Source organism: Coffea arabica, chromosome 2e, assembly GCF_036785885.1.
Source record: "Coffea arabica cultivar ET-39 chromosome 2e, Coffea Arabica ET-39 HiFi, whole genome shotgun sequence".
Taxonomy (NCBI): Eukaryota; Viridiplantae; Streptophyta; class Magnoliopsida; order Gentianales; family Rubiaceae; genus Coffea; species Coffea arabica.
Window position 1 is genome coordinate 63,657,837 of NC_092313.1, and position 22,337 is coordinate 63,680,173.

The 22,337-nt window shown below is 36.9% G+C and overlaps 1 protein-coding gene across 1 annotated transcript; it reads left to right on the forward strand.

The window, feature by feature from the left end:
- The first annotated feature begins 11,039 nt into the window (after positions 1-11,039).
- On the forward strand, positions 11,040-11,756 carry LOC113729281 (uncharacterized). The gene has a single exon (XM_027253596.1). The coding sequence runs from the start codon at positions 11,040-11,042 to the stop codon at positions 11,754-11,756; it is 717 nt and encodes a 238-aa protein (XP_027109397.1).
- Positions 11,757-22,337: the final 10,581 nt, after the last annotated feature.

Consider the following 22,337-nt stretch of genomic DNA (forward strand, 5'->3'; position numbering starts at 1 on the left):
AATGTTGAAAATTCTTGTGGATAATGACTAGGAAAACTACTAGATTATATTCTCTAGTATGACTATAAAAATTGTTAAAGATAATTTTTTAATCTAAGACTCCGTTTGGATTGGCTATTTTTTCAAAAAATAAGTTTTTCAAATACAATGTTACAGTAATATACAATAACTCAAAAAACATCCCATCCATATTAGTATATCAAATATTTCAAAAAAATTTTATAGCAAAAATTTTTCATATACACTGCTATAATAAAATATTTCAAAAATACCCCCCAAAAATAGCTAAACCAAACAGAGCCCTTGTTATTTGAGCCCAATGGGTACCCAAGTATTTCCCAAGTATTCCCATCAATTAATGGGTACAATTGGGATTTGTCCCATTTTAAACCCAATATCAAAATCCAATACCCATCCCGTCCAAAGTCCCCATGGGCATGGGTAACCCATTGGGACTTGGGACAAATTGCCACCTCTACTTATAATGCACTAAGTGGAGTTTGAATCTCTAACTAAGTGTCTAGGAGTGGTTTAAGAGACTCTCCCTGGCCATTGGACTAAACCCCAATGGTTTAGCATTTTTATCAATGATGAACCCAAAATTTTAGTTTGAAGATGGGAAGAAAGCAGGGAACAATCAAAGATCCAATAGTTGCAAATCCATCTTCCTTTTTTTTCCTTTCCCAAATTCTTCTCCTAAATAACCTACGGCCATGGCCCTTTGTCTGGAGTACTAATTTATCAAAAAATTCCGATGCAATAGCACCTATATGCAAAGAAAATAGTCACAAATTACTTGAGAAAATAAACACACATGTGATGACTACTAAATAAGCTAATAGCTAATGCATTATATAAGTTAAAATTCCAAAATACAAACTTAGGATCAGAAAAACAACTAAAAATTTAATAAACATTATTATATTTTTAACTATAAACTTAACATATTAATAGCTAAAAAATGAATTTTAAGTAAATTTAAAATGCAATAGAAAATCTCTGTAGAAAACAAAATTTTCCTTGGATTAATGGAGTTTGGAGAAAAGCCTTCAAATATGTTCAATGGAATTTGGAAAGAGTCAATGATTGAACTAGCATATTAAAAGTCTTTATCTAGGGTTTGGTTTGAATAATACCTTTACTTTTTTGTAATTCAAGTCAATGTAAATAAATAGAGTTATAGCAGTAGTTGAATTTCTAATTTCCTTTCTTAGTCTTTGTTTCCTATTTATCTAGTAGCGCTTCCTTAGTTTCTATTTTAAAGTTAGAATTTGTTTGTTATAAGAGACTAGCCACTATAAAGAGAAATTAGAGGGAATAACTAATAAGAAATAAATAATCGTAAACATGTTGGTGGCAAAATAATATAGCTTTAAGTTAAAAATTAATCTTCTCTATAGAATTTTTTTAGAAAATTTTGGGGGGACAGCTACCCGAGTCTCAGCCAGTTGGTTCTGGCTTTGCTTCTATTTATCCTTAATGACAAATGGATTAATCTATTTGGATACTTTTTATCCTAGATTTATAAATCTACTCATATAATTTTATGAACCCCCAATTGATATTGAATACTACTACATTTGTGATTCAGTTGACTCTGTCAGTATCTTTTTCTTGCTTTACTTTTGATTATATTGGCCGTAAAAGAAAGGACATTGTTTAGACACAATCAAGGGAGTAGTAGCTTGATTTTGGGTTGTGTAGGAGAAATTAGATAAGAGATAGCAAGGAAGATAATTTGTAACTTGCAAAATATGTGAATGAGTAGAATAGGAAGATGACAAGAGGAATGGCTTTCCTAACGTATGTGTTGGCAAACTAAACCAAAGCTAAAAGTATTAATTAATTAATTTATTAGTTTTATTGGAGTTAGAATTTTAGTAGTTATGTGATTTAGAAATTTGTATTTTATTTGGTAATTTCTTATGCAAGTGGTTTCTTTTCTAACAAGTCTAGTAAACTATAAATAGAACATTATTTACATTATTTAGGATGTTTTCTTGAGAGAGTCTAGAAAACTTTGTAAACTTCTCTATTGTGGTGTGACTTTTTTCATTACTTGAGATTTAATAATATTGTGAGTTGAATTTATTATTTTCTTCTCTCCCACATATATATTTTGAGTGATTATTATTCCTTCAATTCTATAACCCTGCACACATTGATTATTATTAGAACCCTAAAATTTGGATTCTACAATTGGTATTAAGAGCCAATCTATGAGGTTAGTGATAAGTATATATTTTACGTGTTTTAAGTATGTTTTATTGGTTAGTTTTGGTATGTTTTAGTCATGTTTTTAGCTAATTAACTAAGTTTCTAGTGAAAATATGTATTTTATGGTTTAAGTGGTAAAAATTGCATTTCTATGGATTTTAATGGCGAAAACTTCATGTTTTTGTAGGTTTAAGGATTCAATCATTAAAATGACATGATTTGAGAAGATAATTGGATGGTTTGAAGTGATAAAAAGAGATTATGAAGTGCAAGAGAGGAAGTGCAATCAAGAACAAAAGAAGAAAAGTTTCACAGCTCCGACACCTTGTAGTATTTTAGCTATATCTTGAGATACAATGATCGGATTGGGGTGATTCTTGAACCATTTTGAAGTTAAGAGATAGATCTACATTTGGTAAGAAGATATCGAAATCTAGTTCAGTCATTTTCATGGTCAAAAAGTCAAAATACAAAAGTACAATTCTGTTGTCTAAAGCTGAAATAGAGCTCTGATCAGTTGATGGTATTTTGGTCATATCTCAGTCTACAGAGCTCCAAATTAGATGATTCTTGAGACATTGGAATGCTAACGCAATACAACTTTCATGTTTTGTACAAGAATTAGTTTGGCCTTAATCATCAAGAAAATTGCAGTTGAAGTGCGCAGAATTGAATACACGACTATTCAATATGCGAGAAGAAGTCGCGTATTCCTGAAGTGGCGTATTCTCACCTGATTTCTGTAACTTGCTCATCAACTTGCCTTGCTTTCACACAATTTTTTCAGCTCAATTCTAGCTAGCAATTCCGGCTGCATCTGACCAAGAAAAGGGTGGAAAGTTGGAGAAACTACTCATGAGAGTTTCAAGAGTGACAACTAGAAACAACTCATTTTCTTAGTCCATTAGTTTAGTTTAGTAGTTTAGTACAGAGTAGTATAGTTCTTATCCACTCTTGTGTATTGGTTAGATTAGAATGAAGATGGAGATGAAGAAGGAGGGGTTGAAGCTCATGTGACAAGGGTTATCTCTTTTCCAACTCTTTATCTTTTGTATTGGATTCTTAAGTATGGTTAATATGCAAGTTTTGGATTTGTGTTTCAATATATGTAGTTAAAGTTTATGCCTAGAGTTATAAATGAACTTTCTATGTCTTGTTTGTGATGTTTACTTGGTTATTTGATGATATTATCTTGAGCAAATTATTTATCACTTTTGCTTTTCTAATCATGATTAACCGGCCATTAATTGTGATAATGTTAAGGTGTTAAGTTTGTAATGAGAATTGAAATTTAATACTAGTTCAAGGAAGTGATAAGCCTAGAGAGTTCACTCACGAGAGTAGAGAAGCACCTTTGTAACTTTAGTGACTTGTTTCATGTAATTTCATAAAAGAAATGAACTTGTAGTTAATTTCATAACCATGAGAGTAGGTATGACTTAGTTACAAGTAGAATCGATTCACTATGAGAGTAGGTTTCACATACATTAGGAAATTACGTCATAACTAGTCCAGACAATAGCATTCATTTAACCGGTAATTTCATTTGCAAGAGTAGTAAGGAATTCCATATCTCTAGGAAATTTCTAGTGTTATTTTCATTACTTTTATATTTATGGTAGTCTAGATAATAAAGGAGTTCGAAAAATACCGGTAATTGAAATATTCCCTGTGGGATCGACCCTTAATACCCTATTCTCGCTTTCGACTCGTATACTTGCGAAAAATAGCATGTGGGGTATTTAGTATGATATAAATGTAAAACTTAATTGTTGATGAACTAATTGTATATGTATACCCCGCGTTGTCAGTTAGTTCTGGGCATTTCCGCTGTCAAAGAATTAGAGCACAAAGTTGTCAAAAAGTATTCAGTTAATCGAGTTAGACTACAAAGTTGGTCTTGAAGTGTATAGTTGGTAAAGAATACGACCATAAGTTTGGTCCGAAAATTGTTAGATTGTTGCAGGTGTGAAGACAGAGATCAGAGAGGAATCTTGTCAAGTTTGTTGATTGCTGCAGGTTGTCAGATTGAAGGATTTGATTGGTCAATTAACCATGGAGGCCACGAAAACCTGGTAGAAGGGAGAAAAAAATTTGTTCAGGTATATGAATTGTTAAATAATGCCAGAATATTATTGAAATCTGATTGGTGAAAATTTTGCCATATGGACTCCTATAAGCACAAATACACATACACATTTTGGTTGGATTTTAACAGTGAAAAAATATTTCAAACAATGTAATTTGGATGATATTCTTTATTGGGTGGATGCAAATGAGTTGCCAAAATATGTTTTCAAGAAGAAGGCACAATTGTTTTTCCAAGTGATGCGTAAGACAATGGCAAAAAGTATTTACAAAACTTTTATTCGTCGTACAAAAATACTTTAGAGATTTTGAAAGGATATTTACTACTCCCTCCGTCCCATTGATAGTGTCATACTTTCCTTTTTGGTCTGTCCCAAAATTAATGTCACTTACCACAATTGGCAATAAAAACTTTCCCCCATTTCCATCTCATGCCCTTAAATATACCAGATTCTTTTAAGATTTTGATGGGCCCCAAAAAATTACAAGGATTGCACTTGATATGCGTGAGTTTCATAGCAAATGGAAACAATGGTCGTGCAAAGAACATTCCAAAAAAGCGGCTGAGACATTGTTTGAAACATGGGTCCCACAGGTCTGTCACCGCTCCATTATCATTCTAATAGTCAATAAGTTACGCTGCTCCATAGAAACCGGATAGGGGCATTGCTGGAAGTTACACCAAAATCGTTTGAAATCCAGACACTGTTGAAAATAAACACAACTCCCGAAGTGCGACAATTATTTCGGGACGGAGGGAGTATGTTTTACAAACGATTGAGAAAAATTATGCTTTCAAACCCAAGTCTGGTTGTTGGTATTTGTGACGACTCCACCTCTCCCTAGGGTGTACCTCAGGGTTTAACGGACCGCTTGTCCAACTCTCGCCAGGTCTCACTCACTCAATTTCAAAGATAAATTATACTTCAAAAGTAAAAGAAACAGCAGTTTCCAACTTTAAAACGTACATTTATATACATGGCTATCTCAAATATTCAAATGTAACAAAAGATTCAAGTTCTAGTCGAACTTTTAACTCTAAACGAGCACTAGCGCTAGTACCAATACAAAAGTCAAAACGTCTATACAAAATCAGCCTGTCCCAACCTCACGCCCATGCTCAGACCCCCTGACTAATTGGGTGAGATAAAACTTGGTAAGGTTCCAAAACATCATGCAACACAAGTATCAAGTTGGCCATTAGACAAAACTTGAAATTTCAAAGTGAGCGAGCACAAAAGTTCATGAAGTAAGCAATAACACTTCAAGTAACATGTTAAATAGGTATTTGACACTTCCAGGTATAAGGATACAGTTCACACTTGCGAGCCATTTTGGCAGTAGCTTGTCAAGAAGTAGTTGACACTCCGTCAACTCTCAAGGTACTGTAGCAAGTCCGATAGAACACCGCTTAACTTCAACACCATCCACCAATCAAACCCCTACCAGACCCGAACTTCAACATTAACAGTGGTGGTTATACTTGAATATACCGAATCCAATGGACCACATCCAGTGGATTACACAATAAATAATAAACAGTACCTATGGTTCGCTAGTCTCCTCGACCAATCCCTTGCTGGCTCGATTTGACCAACTAACTAATAGGGTTGGGATCCTAGACAGTATTCAAGTCATGCGTATATACATTAAACCATTCATAACCAGTGTACAACAATTAGTCAAATTAGGGCAAGTGCGATAAAGTACACCCTTACCCAACCAAACAAGCCAAGTACTATCCAATCACATTAAGAAAGCATTGCATTCAAGTATCAAGTTCGGTCATGCAATTGGAGACACTCACCAGTGATTCACTGTTTATCAAAATCAAACTTAGGCCCAACCCCTTGGCCAGAGTCAAAATCTACGATAAAATGTCGTATAACAACATATAATCAAATAGGGTTTCAAAATATACGACATTTGCTTATTAATATCAAGGATAAACCAAGTAAATAAAAATCATTTAAATAGTAATCATAATGCTTGATAAACCCTAGAAAATATAAGCCCGCTCTTTTGGTTTTGGTAAAGAAACGATTGAAACCTTTAAGTTTATAGCTTGTCATATGCAATTAGAAAATCTCGTTTAAAGTGACCGTTACTTCACCTTTGAGAAATGTATACTTTTGGCAAAAATTCAGCTTATGAATCACCATTAAGGTCAACTTAAACATCCCTAAGTAAACTAAGTCCAAATCGATCATAAATCATACCTCTACTTCAACTTTCACTCACTTACCCCACAAGAAGAAAAATGGACAGCACTTTCCCTATTTTGCCTTCACTTTTCCTCAAATTGCCAAGCTAACAAGCCATAACAAAACAGCCCCAAACAAGCCTACAAGTTATAAGATACATAAGGTGCTTATTTTAGCCACAAAACTAGCTATATTCAAGCATATACTTAGCATATATTAATCATATACCTAAGTTGGAAATTCTCAACTAAAGTTGAAAAATTGGAACTAAAACTAGAAAATCCTTATTCGGAAGCTAAAAAGTCATGTTAAACCTAGAAATCTTCATACAAGTCCATAACAAGGCCAGATACCATCATATCATGGCTGAAAAATATAAAACAAGGTTGGAAAATTAAACCCTAGGCTGGAAATTTCACCAATCCTCACAAATCCATGATATCTTCCATAAAACTTCCAATTTCAAGTCATCTACCCAATAAATTGCAAGATAAGAAAAAGAAGGAGAGTTTTCCAACTTAATACCTTCAACCCTCTAGGAGAAAGTGAAAAACTAAGGCTTTCCTCTCCAAATCACTCCACTACAAGCCTCCTTGTCACCTTGTTGCAACTTTGTTCGGTTTAGATTTGTGGTTCTTGTTGATTCCTCACTCAATCAAGGCAAGATCAAGATGAAACTTGAAACTTTCTTCTCTCTTTTTTTTCCTCTCAAGAGTCGGCCAAGAAGGGAGCAAAATGAATGAAATTTTGATGGTAGGAAAGATAAAGATGGATGAAAGCTTTTGGTCTAAGAAGGCCTTTTTTTCCTCTTTTTTTTTTCTTTTCCTCTCTTTCTTAGTCAATAATTTCGGGCAACCCTAGGAAAAAATTAGGGAAATAAAAATAAAAGAAAAATAAGAAGATTAGGGAAAGAAAGTCTTGGTCAAGTGGTGTCCTCGACCGGTAACAAACGGAGCGAGTCGGTTTATGTCTATTTCCCTGTCTCTCTTGTACTTTTAACTTATGATTCACTAACTTACTCTTAGCACTTTTAATCACATACCTCTTTTTAGTTAATACCTGCTCTTATCCACCAAATTTAGTGCACACACCTCATCAATTGATCACACTACCCCAATGCACCAAAAACCCTAACATACAGTAACTATAAAAGTAAAAGTAAAATTTTTGACTCTATTATTTATTACAACTATTAAGAGAAGTAAATGATTATCAAAGAAATTATAAATTAATTATTCAAAATAAAAGAGGATTATAAGAAAATATAAGCGAATTTTCAAATTCTCACAGTATTGGTTTGTGAATTTTGAGAAAGATGGATTTATTGATGATGTGGGTGATATTGAAAATTTTGAATCAGTTGATAGTTCTGAATTGCATACCTTATTTGGAGAAATTGGGAGTCATGAATTTTTTAAATAAAAACAATGTGGTAATTTGATAAAGGAAGAAGAAAATTCTGATTTGGTATATGAAGAAAAAACAATTGTTGAAAATTTGATTGGTTTAGAATCTTTTCAAGATGATGGAAAGATATTTGATTTGATAGATATGAATTTCACTGGAGTTCAAAAATATTTTGCTCAAAAAGAGTTGATTGACAATATGAAAATTTTGGATGATTATGGTAATGGTTATTTTTTAATTATTTGGTAATGATAATTTTGGTAAGAAAGTAATTTATGATTTTGCACTTTTGGGCACTTACATTGGTGGTAAATAGTGATTTTGGTGATAAATGAGTTTGTATGAGTGGGTAATTTGATCAAGAAGAAATTGCTGAAAAATTGTTGGCAAAATACAAAGTATGTCCACTGCCACGTATAAAGATGAAATTAATTACGGGTAACAAGATGGAGTTGCATGTCCATTATACTGTGACAGAGATTTGCATAGAAATTATTGCTGAACATGGTGTTGGACTTGTCTCAATGGAGAGTTTGGTTTAAGGGAGGCAATGTTAGCAAACCAAACCAAGGCTAGAAGTATTTATTTATTAGTTTTATTGGAATTAGGTTTTTAATAGTTATGTGATTTAGGAATTAGTGTTTTATTTGGTAATTTCTTATGCAAGTGGTTTCTTTTCTAACAAATCTAGTAGATTATAAATAGGACGTTATTTAGGATGTTTTCTTGAGAGAATTTAGAAGAGTTTGTAAGGTATTCTATTATGGTGTGACTTTCTTCATTGTTTGAAATTTAAAAAATATTGTGAGTTGAATTTCTTATTTTCTTCTCTCTCACATATATATTTTGAGTGATTATTATTCCTTCAATTCTATAATCCCACACGTATTGATTATTATTAGAACCCTAAAATTTGGATTCTACAGTATGGTGTCACGTATTCAAACAACTAAGTTTCTTCAATTACTCACGCAAAAATATATTTTCCCATGACTTATGAGTTTGTGCTTGCTAAGTTTGAATCTCTAGGCTAGATATTTTAAATTTTTTGAAAATTTTTATATTGCTGACATTCTTTTATAAAATTTTGGTGCTTCAAAGTTAACATGATTTCAAAATATTTTTAAAAATCATTAAAAATGGTCATATTTTAAAAGCTGTTAATTCTATTAATTTATGCATTCGTCGCAATTTTTGTTTCAAAAGCATATACAAAATTTTATCTCTCTCTTCTCTCTTTTCCATCTCAAGCTTTTCATCTCACTCTTCTCTAACAAAGCCAACTTGCAAATCCTAAATTCGGCTATTCACGATCTAGTGAGTTTTATACCTGTCTAACAGTCAAGCAATCCTAATATGCTCTATAGGATAGAAACTATTGATAAATTTTCAATTGCAATAGAAAGAACTAAAGACAAGAGCAAAAGTTTTTAGATTAACAAGAACTAATTCAAGTAGTGCAAGAGATGGCATCAAATCCTCTAATATAGGATTGGTGGTTGTTTTAAGAATGGTTACATGGTTGAGTTTCAAATAATGATTAAAAAAAAGGATTCTAGATTTTACAAAACTAGTTGATCTGCATATTAGTTTTTTTAATATATAAACATATCATCAACGTACATTTTATTAATCCATGTATTTATATAGTAGTAGTACTTACAACACTAAGATACAAGCAGACTAATTCTATGAAAGGATAAAAGCACAAGAAATTAATTCACCAATCTACTAATATATGACATATTTCTTTTTTACACCACAATTGACTAGTCTATTAAAACTTCAATTTGGTTATGTCATGAGTTTCAACTTGGTCACTCAGGCTATTGATTTTAAAAGTTTGAAGGTTTGCAAGGACTTGACAATAGCTTCAATAGATTCGACCATTGTTACTACTCCCTCTGTCCCAAAATTTGGGACACTTTTTGGGAAACACACTTTTCATGTACGTAGCATTATGGGGACACACTTATCTTACTCTTGCAATCATACCCTTTGATGTTTACTAAAACAATCAGCTGCTGGGGACTACTTATATTGCCATTTAGTCACTTTGACTAAAAGACAAAGACAAGTTAAAGTAAAACAGACAACCGTTTGCAACTTTGGCTATTTCTCTATCTATTTGGGTTTCATAAAATCAACAAGATAGCTCCAGAAGATTGACAACGGAAAAAAGGTAAGATTTCTACGCATCCGTCTATCACTTTGTTGGTGCTTATCTTTTTTTATTTTCATTTTGTTTTATGATCTTTTGATCAATTTGAAGTAGATAATCTTGAGACTTAGCATAATTTAGCTAATCTTTTATTTGGCGCCATTTATTATTGTTCCTTTCTTTCCTTGAAATTTGGTAGTTCATTGAAAATTTGTAGATGCATTTTTTTAAACATTTTTGTTCTCACGTCTCTTATAAAGAGATTTTGGAAGCTGATAATTCTGACGTCTTTATACTATATATAATGAGATTAGAGAGAGATTTGTCTATTGCCCATATTCTGTTTGATAGTATTCCACAGTGAACATGGATAATCATAGTTTTCAAAATTATGAAATCTCTAGGAAAAAGTTGACAAATCAGCAAAGGCAAGCCATATTTGAAGCATTATTGCAATATAGTTATGGTGGGCAACTAGAAAGAGGAGTAACCAAAGTTATTGCAACTCAATTCAAAATTAGCACAAGGACAGTACAAAGAATTTGGGAAAGAGCAAAGTCTTCAATCATTAATGAAGGTTCGGTTGACATCTCTCACAGGTTTCCTAAGATGGCAGGACGCAAGAGGGTAGAGACAGACTTCAGCACTATCATGGAAATACCTCTACGGTGTCAAACAAATATTCGTTCTCTATCAACCAAAATGAAAGTTTCCAAGTCCACTCTTCATCGACGAATAAAAGAAGGTGTTATCAAACCACATTCAAATGCACTAAAGCCTCATCTTACTGATGACAATAAATTGGTAAGACTCAAATTTTGTTTGTCAATGCTTCAACAAGAGAGTCTTAATGATGCACCTGTTTTCAAAAACATGTTCAATATGGTTCATATCGATGAAAAATGGTTTTATATGACTAAAGGTCTGAGAAATACTACCTGCATCCTGAAGAAGAACACCCTATGAGGACTTGTAGAAGTAAAAAGTTTATTGTTAAGGTTATGTTTCTAGCTGCAGTTGCTCGACCTCGCTTTGATTGTTCTAGAAACAAAAACTTTGATGGAAAAATTGGATTTCCTTTTGCCTTCAAAGAACCAGCTAAAAGGAATAGCAAAAATCGTGTTGCTGGTACTCTGGAAACAAAGCCTATCCTATCAATGACCAAGGAAGTGTATAGAAGGTGCTTAATTGACAATGTTTTGCCTACAATTCGTGCTAAACGGCCACAAAGTGATGTTATCAGCCCTATCTTCATCCAACAAGATAATGCAAAACCACGTATTGATCCAATGGATGTTGAGTTGATAGAAGCTGCCACAAGAGAAGGTTTTGATATTCGTTTATCATTTCAACCGCCTATTAGCCCTGCTATGAATGTTCTTGATCTTGGGTATTTTAGAGCCATTCAATCACTTCAGCATCAAGAAGCACCTAGCTCTATTGATGAACTAATTTTTGCTGTTGAAAAGTCCTTCGACGAATTATCATCTGAAAGTCTCAACAATGTGTTCTTAACCTTACAACTATGTATGCTTGAAGTGATGAAGAATTTCGGAGGGAATAATTACAAAGTTCCACATATTAGGAAGCAACGGTTGATAAAAGATGGAAATATTCCTTTGCAAATTGGATGTGATAAGGAGCTTATTGACAAAATCATCCATTATCTACAAGCATGAATGTACTGGTATTGGTTAGAATTTCCATATTATTTAAAATTTGCTAACTTCTAAACTATTTAGGTAGTGATAATGCTATCTAACTTATGATTCATTTCTTTTTCTCTATATCAAGTCATGGATCAAGCTTCTGGATTTGGATTATGCTAATGTTTTTTGTGTAGAATAGGGGACTTGACTTTTGCTACTAATGCTTTTGTACAAAACAGGGGACTTGACTTGTGCTAGACTTTTGCTACTAATGCCTTTGTACAAAACGGGGGACTTGACTTTTGCTACTAAGTTATTTTTGAGGGTTGTTTATAAGATTTGGTTGTCGCTCAAATCCATTTTAGGGGCACAAAACGGGGGACTTGACTTTTGCTACTAAGTTATTTTTGAGGGTTTTTTATAAGATTTGGTTGTCGCTCAAATCTATTTTAGGGGCATAGATTTTGAACTTTATTGATATGTGTAGACAACCATGAATTCTTGGAAGCAATGAGTAGTAAACGTTATTTTAGTTTTGGTGCTTTCAAATTAATGCCTTGCTTGGAAGTTTAGGACTTCAATGTAATACGCACTAGTTGATCATTTTGTTTTTTTCCCTTGACATTTTTTTCACTATACTTATTTGTTTGTTTGATACTAGAAGCAAATTTAAGAGTAAGAACACAAGTTATAGGACAAATTTTACCTTTTCTTTTTTCACCTTTACATTAAAAAAATTAAATAGTGATAAACAAAAGGGTAAGAAATGCATCTAGTATTTTTTATTTGTTTATCCAAAAAAAACGTGATTTGCATTATTGTAAGAAATTTGTTCTTTTGTTTAAAAAAAGGTAGAAAGACAAGAAATAAAACTTTCATTGCATCTGCAAAGTCTTGTGCAACTTGAAAAGAGTAAAGAAAAGAAAAAAAATGATAAGCAAGGAAAAAGAAGAAAAGAAGAAAAAAAGAAAAAAAAACAAAGATTTGAAGTGCAAGAAAGAAACGGAAAATAAAAAAAGCAAGGAGCTAAAGTTCTGATGATGTGTTATGGCGGGGCCCTCCACATTTGTTTAGTGCAATTTGATAGTAGAATCTTGACTTTTCAATTGAAGGGCATAACTGGAAAGTAATTTTAAAAGTGGTTTGACTTTTCAAATTGACTCAAATTTTGAGACAAGCAAAAAGTGGAAATATAACATTAACAATGGGACGAGAGTGTTAAGGTTACTAAGCAATACAAACTAAGAGTTTGCATCCACACGCAACACTCGGATAAGAGCATCATGATGGCAAAACATATTTTCAGTGACTATAGAAAGCAAGAGCTCAACTTAGTCCCACAATATCATTGATAAATAGAAACATCATAGTTATAACTGTGGTTATTGTGACATATGCTGTTCTCCATATCATTCAAAAGAGGGTGACCCTATAAAAGCCATAACCAGGTATGTTAGTAATATATTCGTGGTTAACCAATCCAGCATTTGGCCACTTGTGCTTCATAAAGCTCTCCATGAAACCAAATATTGGTTGACTACATATATGGTCGATTCGTATATTGATTCAACATTGAAATTATTGAAGAGTAAATATCATGCAATTTGTGAAATGATAAGATAAAGTATTGCAAAAAAAAAATATGATTAAGTAGTTGATATATTATTACTAGTAGATTAACTAGAAAAGGTAATAATCCTTAATTTTTTTCTCATATGCAAATTACATCTTACAAGTAGCTAATTATTTTAATCTAATTATCACACAAGAAGTAAAGGTAGTCAATTTTCTTTTTTTTTTTTAATTGAAAAATTATTAGATATTTATAATATACAAATGTACAATCGATCCAACTTTTAGATGTCGAATATTTCCCTTATAAATCCTCTTTGACAAATCTAAAAAATGGTAATATAAAGATTTAAACTTAATAAGAAGTATATAAGATTATGAAAAATTGTGAATATGGTGTTGAATAATATGTATATATTATAAATAAGTTCATGAATTTACCCTTATGTATACATATGAATACTTGTATATATACTAATTTAAGCATACATAAGTGCAATATATATATATATATATATATGCACACATTTATATCTTCAAAGTGCACGTTTGTATTCATTAAAATCATATATGAACATACATGTGCGCGTGTATGCGCGCGCATTAATGAATTTGCATGTATACATATGTCAAGTGTATTTAGGTATGCACCTATGCGTACTAAAGTGCATGGCTCAATCCATCAAGATATACATTATCATGCAATAGACTATACATTGTTACAAGGGTGATTTATCAACTATTTTATTTCATGTACTACTTCATTCACGTAATTTTCAAAATTTACAACTTCTTATAAATTTTGAATCTTCATATTCCCATTTTCTAAATTTTCTTTCATATTTTTTATTCATGAAAAGAAGTTATTTGAATTAGACATTTTGCATTTTTGAGAATACATAACACATAAATTTTTCAATTTCAAATAAATGATAAATATCAAACCACTTGGCATCTTTGACGATTTAATTATTGGTTAATCTGGTGAATGAATGACAAGATTTAACCAAGTTGAACACTCAAAAATTACTTAATTAGTGTTCTAAACAATAAAGAAGTATATACGCCTTTTAAGATTGTAGTTCTCTATTTTTTGGGTCATGTTTTGAGCATTATAATTTAAGATAGAGTTTAAAGTATCTCGGGGTTATCCTGATTTGGGGCATTTCAGGCACCCATTAACTTATTGCCACTTAGGCTTCCTTAAGTGTGCCATCCTAATAACAATGTACCTACATTCACACAATCTTTACATTTGCTATTTCTGCCATCCAAAGTCTCGTCTTCCTTCTCTTCTAAACTCTAACACTCTAAGGCAGCCTGCATAAATTGCAGCACCACTGCAACTCTTCACTCGACCAATTACTACTACCATCTATATTTTAATTCTCCATTTTTAGCCATTTAATCCCTACCAATTCACTAATTTTCAGAGCACATTTATACTAAAACATTAGCAAACAAAGAGATGTCGCATTAGCGCCCAATATTTGTGGCAGTGGTATTGTTTGTTTCATTTGAACCTTGGCTAAATAGCAGTGGCGAGGCATAAATTTCATTTTTATATCCCCTAGTTAAACACAAAATTAGAATGTTATATTACTTTTTAAGTTTTATCTGTAATTAGTGATTAGTCTAACTTAACTGCTATTTCATCTTATGTTTGAAGTTGTCTATGGTCCGAAGATGATAATACTGTTTTTTGGGCTGAAAGAAAAAACAAAGGAAAAAGTTGGCTAACTAAATTATATTTAAACAAAAAAAAGATTAAAAAAAAGTGCAATAAACAAAAATTGTTTTTGAAAAAATTTAAAGAAAGGGAAAAAAGTTAAATGGTAAAAGTTGGGTAACTTACTCTAAACAGAAAAAAGAAAAATAATAAAAAAAGAAGGAATAGCAAATATAAAGATTGTATACATGGAGAATTATTGTTATTAGGATGGAACACTTAAAGAATCTAAGTGGCAATAAGTCATTAGGTGCCTGAAAAGTTTCAAATCAGGATCATCCTGATATAATTTAAACTCTTCAAAGTACTATTGTCAAAATTTTTATGGATGAATTTAATGTAACATACTATTTGCTTTTGTTGTATGCTTTATATCATTTAGTGATAAGTGGCTTGCAATAATTGAATCAATCTTTCCGTCAAGAATGAGAATGGAGCTTAAGTTTGTGGTAGATTAAGAAAATTTCAACATGATTTATTGACCACTCTAATACAAATTTCAAGCTCAATCCCTAATTAAGTATTTAGCAGTTTTTTTTATAGTATAAGTAGGATGGTTCAAACTCGGGACTTCTCACTAACATTCCGTCCCTCTGAATCACCCAACTTATCCCGAATCACCCAACTTGAGGAATGAGATTGTGAAAAATTATGAAAGGAGCAAAAAAAGAGAGGGAAAGATACGGAAGAGGAAAAAGAAAAGAGAAATGAGAGAGCTAACAGACTAAAGGAGAAGAGATGGAAAGATTTGTCCATAACAATTATAGCAGTACAACTTGGCTATTTAAAGATGATGTAGAGTAATTATCTCAACTACTAAAATAACATCGTCCTACTAATCTCTATCAATTACAAATCAATTATATAGTAGTCAATTCCAAATAACATAACTACATATCAATCTCTTGCAGCCTAAACTCTCCTCATCCTCGCTAACTTTCTCTTGCAAAAAAAAAACAATTATCTTTTTCCGGAGGGTGACTAATTGGTCTCTCTCCCTTCCAAATACCAGGAAAAACTTACCAAGTTCAAAATGGATTTCAGCTTTCTCCTCGCAATAAATATATAACCGCTTCCAAATGTAATTACAGTCAAGGATTTCAATCATACTTTAAAATAAGCCATAACAAAAAAAAGAAATGGTTGAGCTATCATTTCTTTTTTTTTTTTTTTTTTTTTTTTTTTGGCAAACCCCGTCCCGGGGGTGGGGATGCTAGCCCCCATTTTATTAATAAAAAGCCACGTTACAAAGATCTAATGCAATCTAGAAATAACAAAAGCTACACCCTTTCAACTTCCATACGAACAAAAGAAAATTCCCTACTATCAAAATGTATAGCTGCTTTAATGACCCCAAGATGTTTTTTTTTTTTTTTTTTTGAGCCAGCAATGAATATTATCTTCTACGTCGCTTACAGGGCAATGCCCATGTGTTTCACACCAAATCCCTAGTTCCCTTTATTCTTCTAATGGAAGGCACTCCTAATCTGTTAAGCCTAATTTCCCCCCTGGCTAGCATCGGAATCGTGTACCAACTGTCATAAATCCTAACCTCTTCTAGCGGGTGAGAAACCCCCTCATTGGACAAGATGTCAGCAACCTTGTTCGATTCCCTATAACAGTGCATGAAAATAGGACGGTCCCCCGCCAGGCTCAATATTTGCTGCACCTCTCTCTTAATGTGCCAGGGGCAATGTAGCCGCCCTTGTAATATCCCAATCAACAGTAATGAATCAGCTTGTATAGCCAGACGTTCAACTCCCTTCGCACGACATAATCGGATGCCAACCAAGGCAGCCAATGCCTCTGCTCGTAGACTCGTGCCCTCTCCAAGGAACGCCGAGAACGCAAACACAGCATGCCCATTCGAATCCCTGACCACCCCCCCTCCTCCACATACACCCGGATTCCCCTTAGAGCATCCATCGGTATTGAGTGTCAGCACCCCTTGGCCTCCCCCCTTCCATCGGACAACGCTGATATTGTAAACATAGGATGGGTAAGAGATCTTCTCATAAAATTGGGGGAAAGTCAGCATACCCAACTCCTTCTGAAACCGAATCTCAAACGCAGCTTTGACATCCTGAGCGACCATATTACAAATACCTTGGCCTTGCGGCTGGATACCATCAAAGACCGCTCTATTCCTGGCCTTCCAAATATTCCAGCAAATGAGACTAGGGAGCACATCCAACACAAACCTCTGCTGCCGAGACAACGCCGGGGAAAGCCACCACGTAATCAAACGTGCATGTACTTCGGAGCCCTGGACGACTACACCGCACATGTTGTGGAAGTAACTCCAGACCTGGGAGGCCAGTTGTCCCGTGGAAAAGACATGCTCAAGTTCCTCTCCTGTGGCAGGCACACAGCAGAAACATTTGGACGGTAACTGAAACCCCATCCGTCCCAGAATGTCATCTAGGGGCAATCTTCTCAGTAGCATTCGGTGCATGAAAAAGGAGATTTTCAATGGAATGCTAGATTGCCAGATTCGGGAGAAAGCCATTGAGTTATTCCGAACCTGGCGGACCTCTTGGTAGGCCGATGCTAAAGAAAATTTCCCTGACGTCGTAGGCATCCAAACAGCTTCGTCAGGGAACCCCCTGCGAGGCACCGGGAGCCGTACCACATTAGCAACACACTCCGGCGGTAATATTTGTGTCAGCCGATAGATATTCCAGCTCCCATTGCACACCAATTCCGCAAAGGACACATGCGGCGTATCTGCCACTGTAAGGAAAAGTGCCCCACTCCCCAACCAGTTATCGTACCAGAAACTGCACTCCCCCTCATTCACCAACCATAATATAGATAATTCTACATGCCGGCTCACACTTACCATACGGCGCCACGTTGCCGACGCAGACGGAGCGATGGTTGCTTGACAGGGGTGGATCCCGTTACAATACTTTGCCCGCATGAACTGAGACCACAAAGATGATCCTGTGCGCAAACACCACCATAACTTACACGAGAATGCGTTGTACACCTCCCTCACTTGCCGAAACCCCACCCCCCCTCTTCCACCGGATAACATAGATTGGACCACCGGATCCAGTGGTGCTTCACTTGCTCGTGCGATGAGCCCCACAAGAAATTGGAACACAGCTTCTCAATGCTTTTAAATACTACACCAGGGACCACTGCAGCAGATAAGAGATGAATGGGCATGGATGTTAGGACGTGCTTGATCAACACCAGCCTCCCTCCTGGGGATAATAGTTTCGACTTCCATGATATAATTCGGGCGGCAATCTTATGACACATCTCCCCATAATAGGCCGATTTGCACCTTCCCAGATATAGAGGGAAACCTAGATATCGAACGGGGAACTGCTGGCGGGAGAATCCCGTTATCCGCTCTATTACCCTCCGGCGCGATGGTGACATAGATGGGTGAACTAAGTAACTACACTTCTGGACATTCACCAGCTGGCCAGAAGCTTGCTGGTACTGCTCTAAAATCTGCATGACTTTCTTCAAGGATGTAGCCGAGCCATTCGCAAAGACCAGAACATCGTCGGCAAACGCCAGGTGTGTCACAGGGGGACATCCCCTGGGTACTGTGTAACCCAAAAAGCCAGATTGAGCTGCGAGACTGTTCAGCCCCCTTGACAATACCTCCGCTCCAATAACGAATAAAGCCGGAGACAAAGGGTCTCCCTGACGGATACCTCTACTAGATTTAAAAAACCCATGTGATGCCCCATTAATAATCACTGAAAACCACACGTTTGAGACCAACCTCCAGACCATGTCAATGAATCGTTCCCCAAACCCAAATTTGCGCAAGACACCGACAGTGAAACCCCACGAGACTCTGTCATACGCTTTAGCCATGTCTAACTTGAAAATTACATTTCCCCCTCTAGCCCGGTGTCTAAAACCCGACATCAACTCCTGGGCCAGTAGATAGTTCTCAGTTATATTCCTACCCTTGACAAAACCCGTCTGTTGCGATGACACCAGTTTTGGCAATATCCCCGCAAGCCTATCCGCCAAAATTCTAGATAACACTTTATTAATAAAATTGCAAAGGCTAATAGGCCGATATTTCGAAAAGTCCTGAGGATTTGATACCTTCGGGATTAGAACAATAGATGTAGAAGTAATAAATCTAGGCAGCTCCGCCCCACAGAAAAAACTCAGCACTGCTTGATAGACATCATGTGCAATAACCTCCCATGCAAAAGTGAAAAACTTACCTGTAAAGCCGTCTGGGCCTGCCGAACTGTCCCCATCCATAGCAAAGATCACTCTTTTCACCTCCTCAAGGGACGGACATGTTTCAAGTGTCTCATTATCATCCCCCGTGACAATACGCGGAATCAGGTGCAATAAGTCCCTTGATGCCCCTCCTGGCTCCGAGAACAGCTCCGAGAAATACCGGACTGCCATGGAGGCAATCACCTCATCGTCCTCAACCCATGCTCCACTCTCATTCTGCATCCTATGAATCGCCCCTTGCACCCTTCGTTGCTGTACGGTAGCATGAAAATACTTAGAGTTCCTATCCCCGTGCCGGAGCCATTTGACGCGAGCCTTTTGACTCCAAAATCGCTCTTCGTTGGACAACGCCAGCCGCAATTTTGCTTGAGCCTTTTGCAGCTCAACTTGAGCATCCCCCGATTCATCCTCCTCCACTCGATTTTCCGCTGCTAACAAGTCCGATTCTGCCCTATGAACAACAATAAAAATATTTCCAAAAGCCTCCTTATTCCACTCCTGTATCACCCGTCGGGCCTTTACTAATTTGGAACATAACTTCCGTAGGGGGGAACCCGTACACTCTAACTGCCATGCATTTCGAATAACCTCCAGCAGATCCTTTCTGTCTGTCCAGAGATTCAAAAAGCGGAACGGCCTAGGCTTGTTATCCATGCGTGATGCCAAACCAATCCTCAGCGGGGCATGATCTGACGGATGTCTAGCCAGATGGGCTACTGACACAGATGAAACGGCATCTGAGAAAGCTCCATTAATTAGTAGCCTGTCTAGACGCTTCCAAATTCGTTCGCGGCCTCTCCGATTATTACACCACGTGTAGCTGGATCCAGAGAATCCCGCGTCAAAGACCTCCGCCTCCTCCATGAATGACAGTAGCTCCATACCCTCTGCTCTAGCAAATGGTCTCCCCCCTCGCTTCTCGTGAGGGTCTATGATCACATTAAAATCACCACAGACACACCACGGAAGTGATGTGGGTTTGTCAGTCAACAGGTCTTGCCATAAAATTCGCCGCTCCTCCATCGTGCACCGGGCATGCACAAACGAGAAGCACAGCGACCTTGGTAGCCACGGGTGATGCACCAGTAACGTAATGTGCTGTGAAGAATTACCTATTATAGTACATGCAATCGGAGCACTAAACAGCACCCATATGTCTGCAGACAAGTTAACCACTACAGAATCAAATGGTAACCGCATTTTAATAGAATCTATTTGGGATATTGCTAGCTTCGGTTCACAAATAGCAACAAATTTCAAGTTATGCAAACGAACTAGCTTAATCAGACGACGCAGGTTGGGGGGTTTGGAGGCCCCTCTAATATTCCAAAATAGCCCACTAATCATGGGATAAAGGTTGGAAAGAGTTTTGAGATAATGTTACCGATGACCGCAGTTGCCTATCTGATGGGAATTGAGCCCGAGCGCCTTTTTTCCTTGTTCGCCTATCCCGTTGGTCCAGTACGTCGGCTTGATCGATGTTGAGCTCCACCATTATGGCGGATACCGGATGTGCAGCGCCGATTAAGTCCTCCTCCTCAGCTGCACTTAAAGACCCTTGTTCAGCTGGCACCATAGCCCCATCCCCTATATCTTGCTCCTGCCATTGCGGCTCACTTGGGATACCCGCAACTGCTTCGTTCAAGTCCTTTGGAGCAGAGTTGCTGCTAGTGCCGCTGGTGTCCATCGCCCTCTTCTCTCCAAGTTCCGCTGCTTGCTCTCTTCCCCCATTTGGAACCAACTCCACCACTGCCAAATTAGCAGCTGCAACATCCACCGTCCCCATTGTTGCTCGATCCTCACTTACTCCAGTTGCGGCAGCAGATTCTGTCAACCCAGATGCTGGAGCGGTGACTGTTACTGCATTCCCTGATGCCCCAGGTGCGGCAACAGCCTCTGCTGCCTTTTGGACTCCTAACGTCTGCCCACAGTTAGGATCATCATCTGCCATCGTTGTCTGCATTGTTGCAGCAAAAATATCTGCTGCACGTTGGGTCCCCAACACCTGCCCACCGTCTCTTGCATCAGCAACCATCACTTGCTGCCGCACCTCCGCACCCAGACATCGCGCAGCACTGTCCCGGGCAGATATGGCACCAGCTCCTGCGTCCCGTACGTCAACTGCCAATGCTGCTTGCTGTCTCTCCACTTGCGTATTCTGCTCCACCGCAATTGCTGCCCTTGTTTTTCCTTCCAACGCCGTTCCCTGCTCCACCTGCTTATACTCTCGTGCATTCCTTTGTGCCATCGTACCCAGGTCCTCCGCAGGTTTTTTGCATTCGTCCACCGCATGCCCCAGCCGCCAGCAGGTGGAACAATATTTTGGCAGATCATCCACCGCAACCTTCTGCCAGAAGCCTTGTTCCCCTGCCACAGCTACCCACACCCGTGAACATATCGGTTTCAGCAGATCAACCTCTACACAAGCTCTAGCTACACTTGGCCTTGTTCCTGATGCCGTGGCTGAGTCCACAAAAAGAGGTGTTCCTACTGGGTTTAGAATGGAGAACAACGAATGCTTATCATGGTAATGTATCGGCAGTGCCGGTAAGGAGACCCACACCGGAGCTAGCGAAGATTCACGATGAACATGAAATTCTCTGGTCCAACGAAACACCCTCATAGGGTACTTACCAAGCTGCCATAGCCCTCGTGTCCAGATGCGGTTGAAGTCTGCTTCTGCTGCACACTTGAGGAGGACGTGACGGTAGTCCAGTAGTCCCACAGAAACCTGGTCTCTGAGATTTAGTGACATGAAGAATTTTCTGATGTCTTCCAATGGTGGTCTGCCATGGGAGAACTTACCCACCAAAGCCAGGCGGTATGGTGCTGCCAATCTGTCCGCCTCTTCCCTGGAGAAAACCACAGCCGCTTCACCCTTGTATGTGGTGTTTTGCCGAATCTGAATTGGAGATGTATCTGGTTGTGTGAATAGTTGGGAGAAAGATTTCTTCTTTGTTGGTGAAGCCCCCTCTTCCGGGGGCTGAAGAACAGCCATGGGCGGCTACCCTAGCGAGGCAGCCGAGAGAGATGCAGTTTTGTCCGAAAAAATAGCAAAGTTATCAAATAGTGTTCTATTC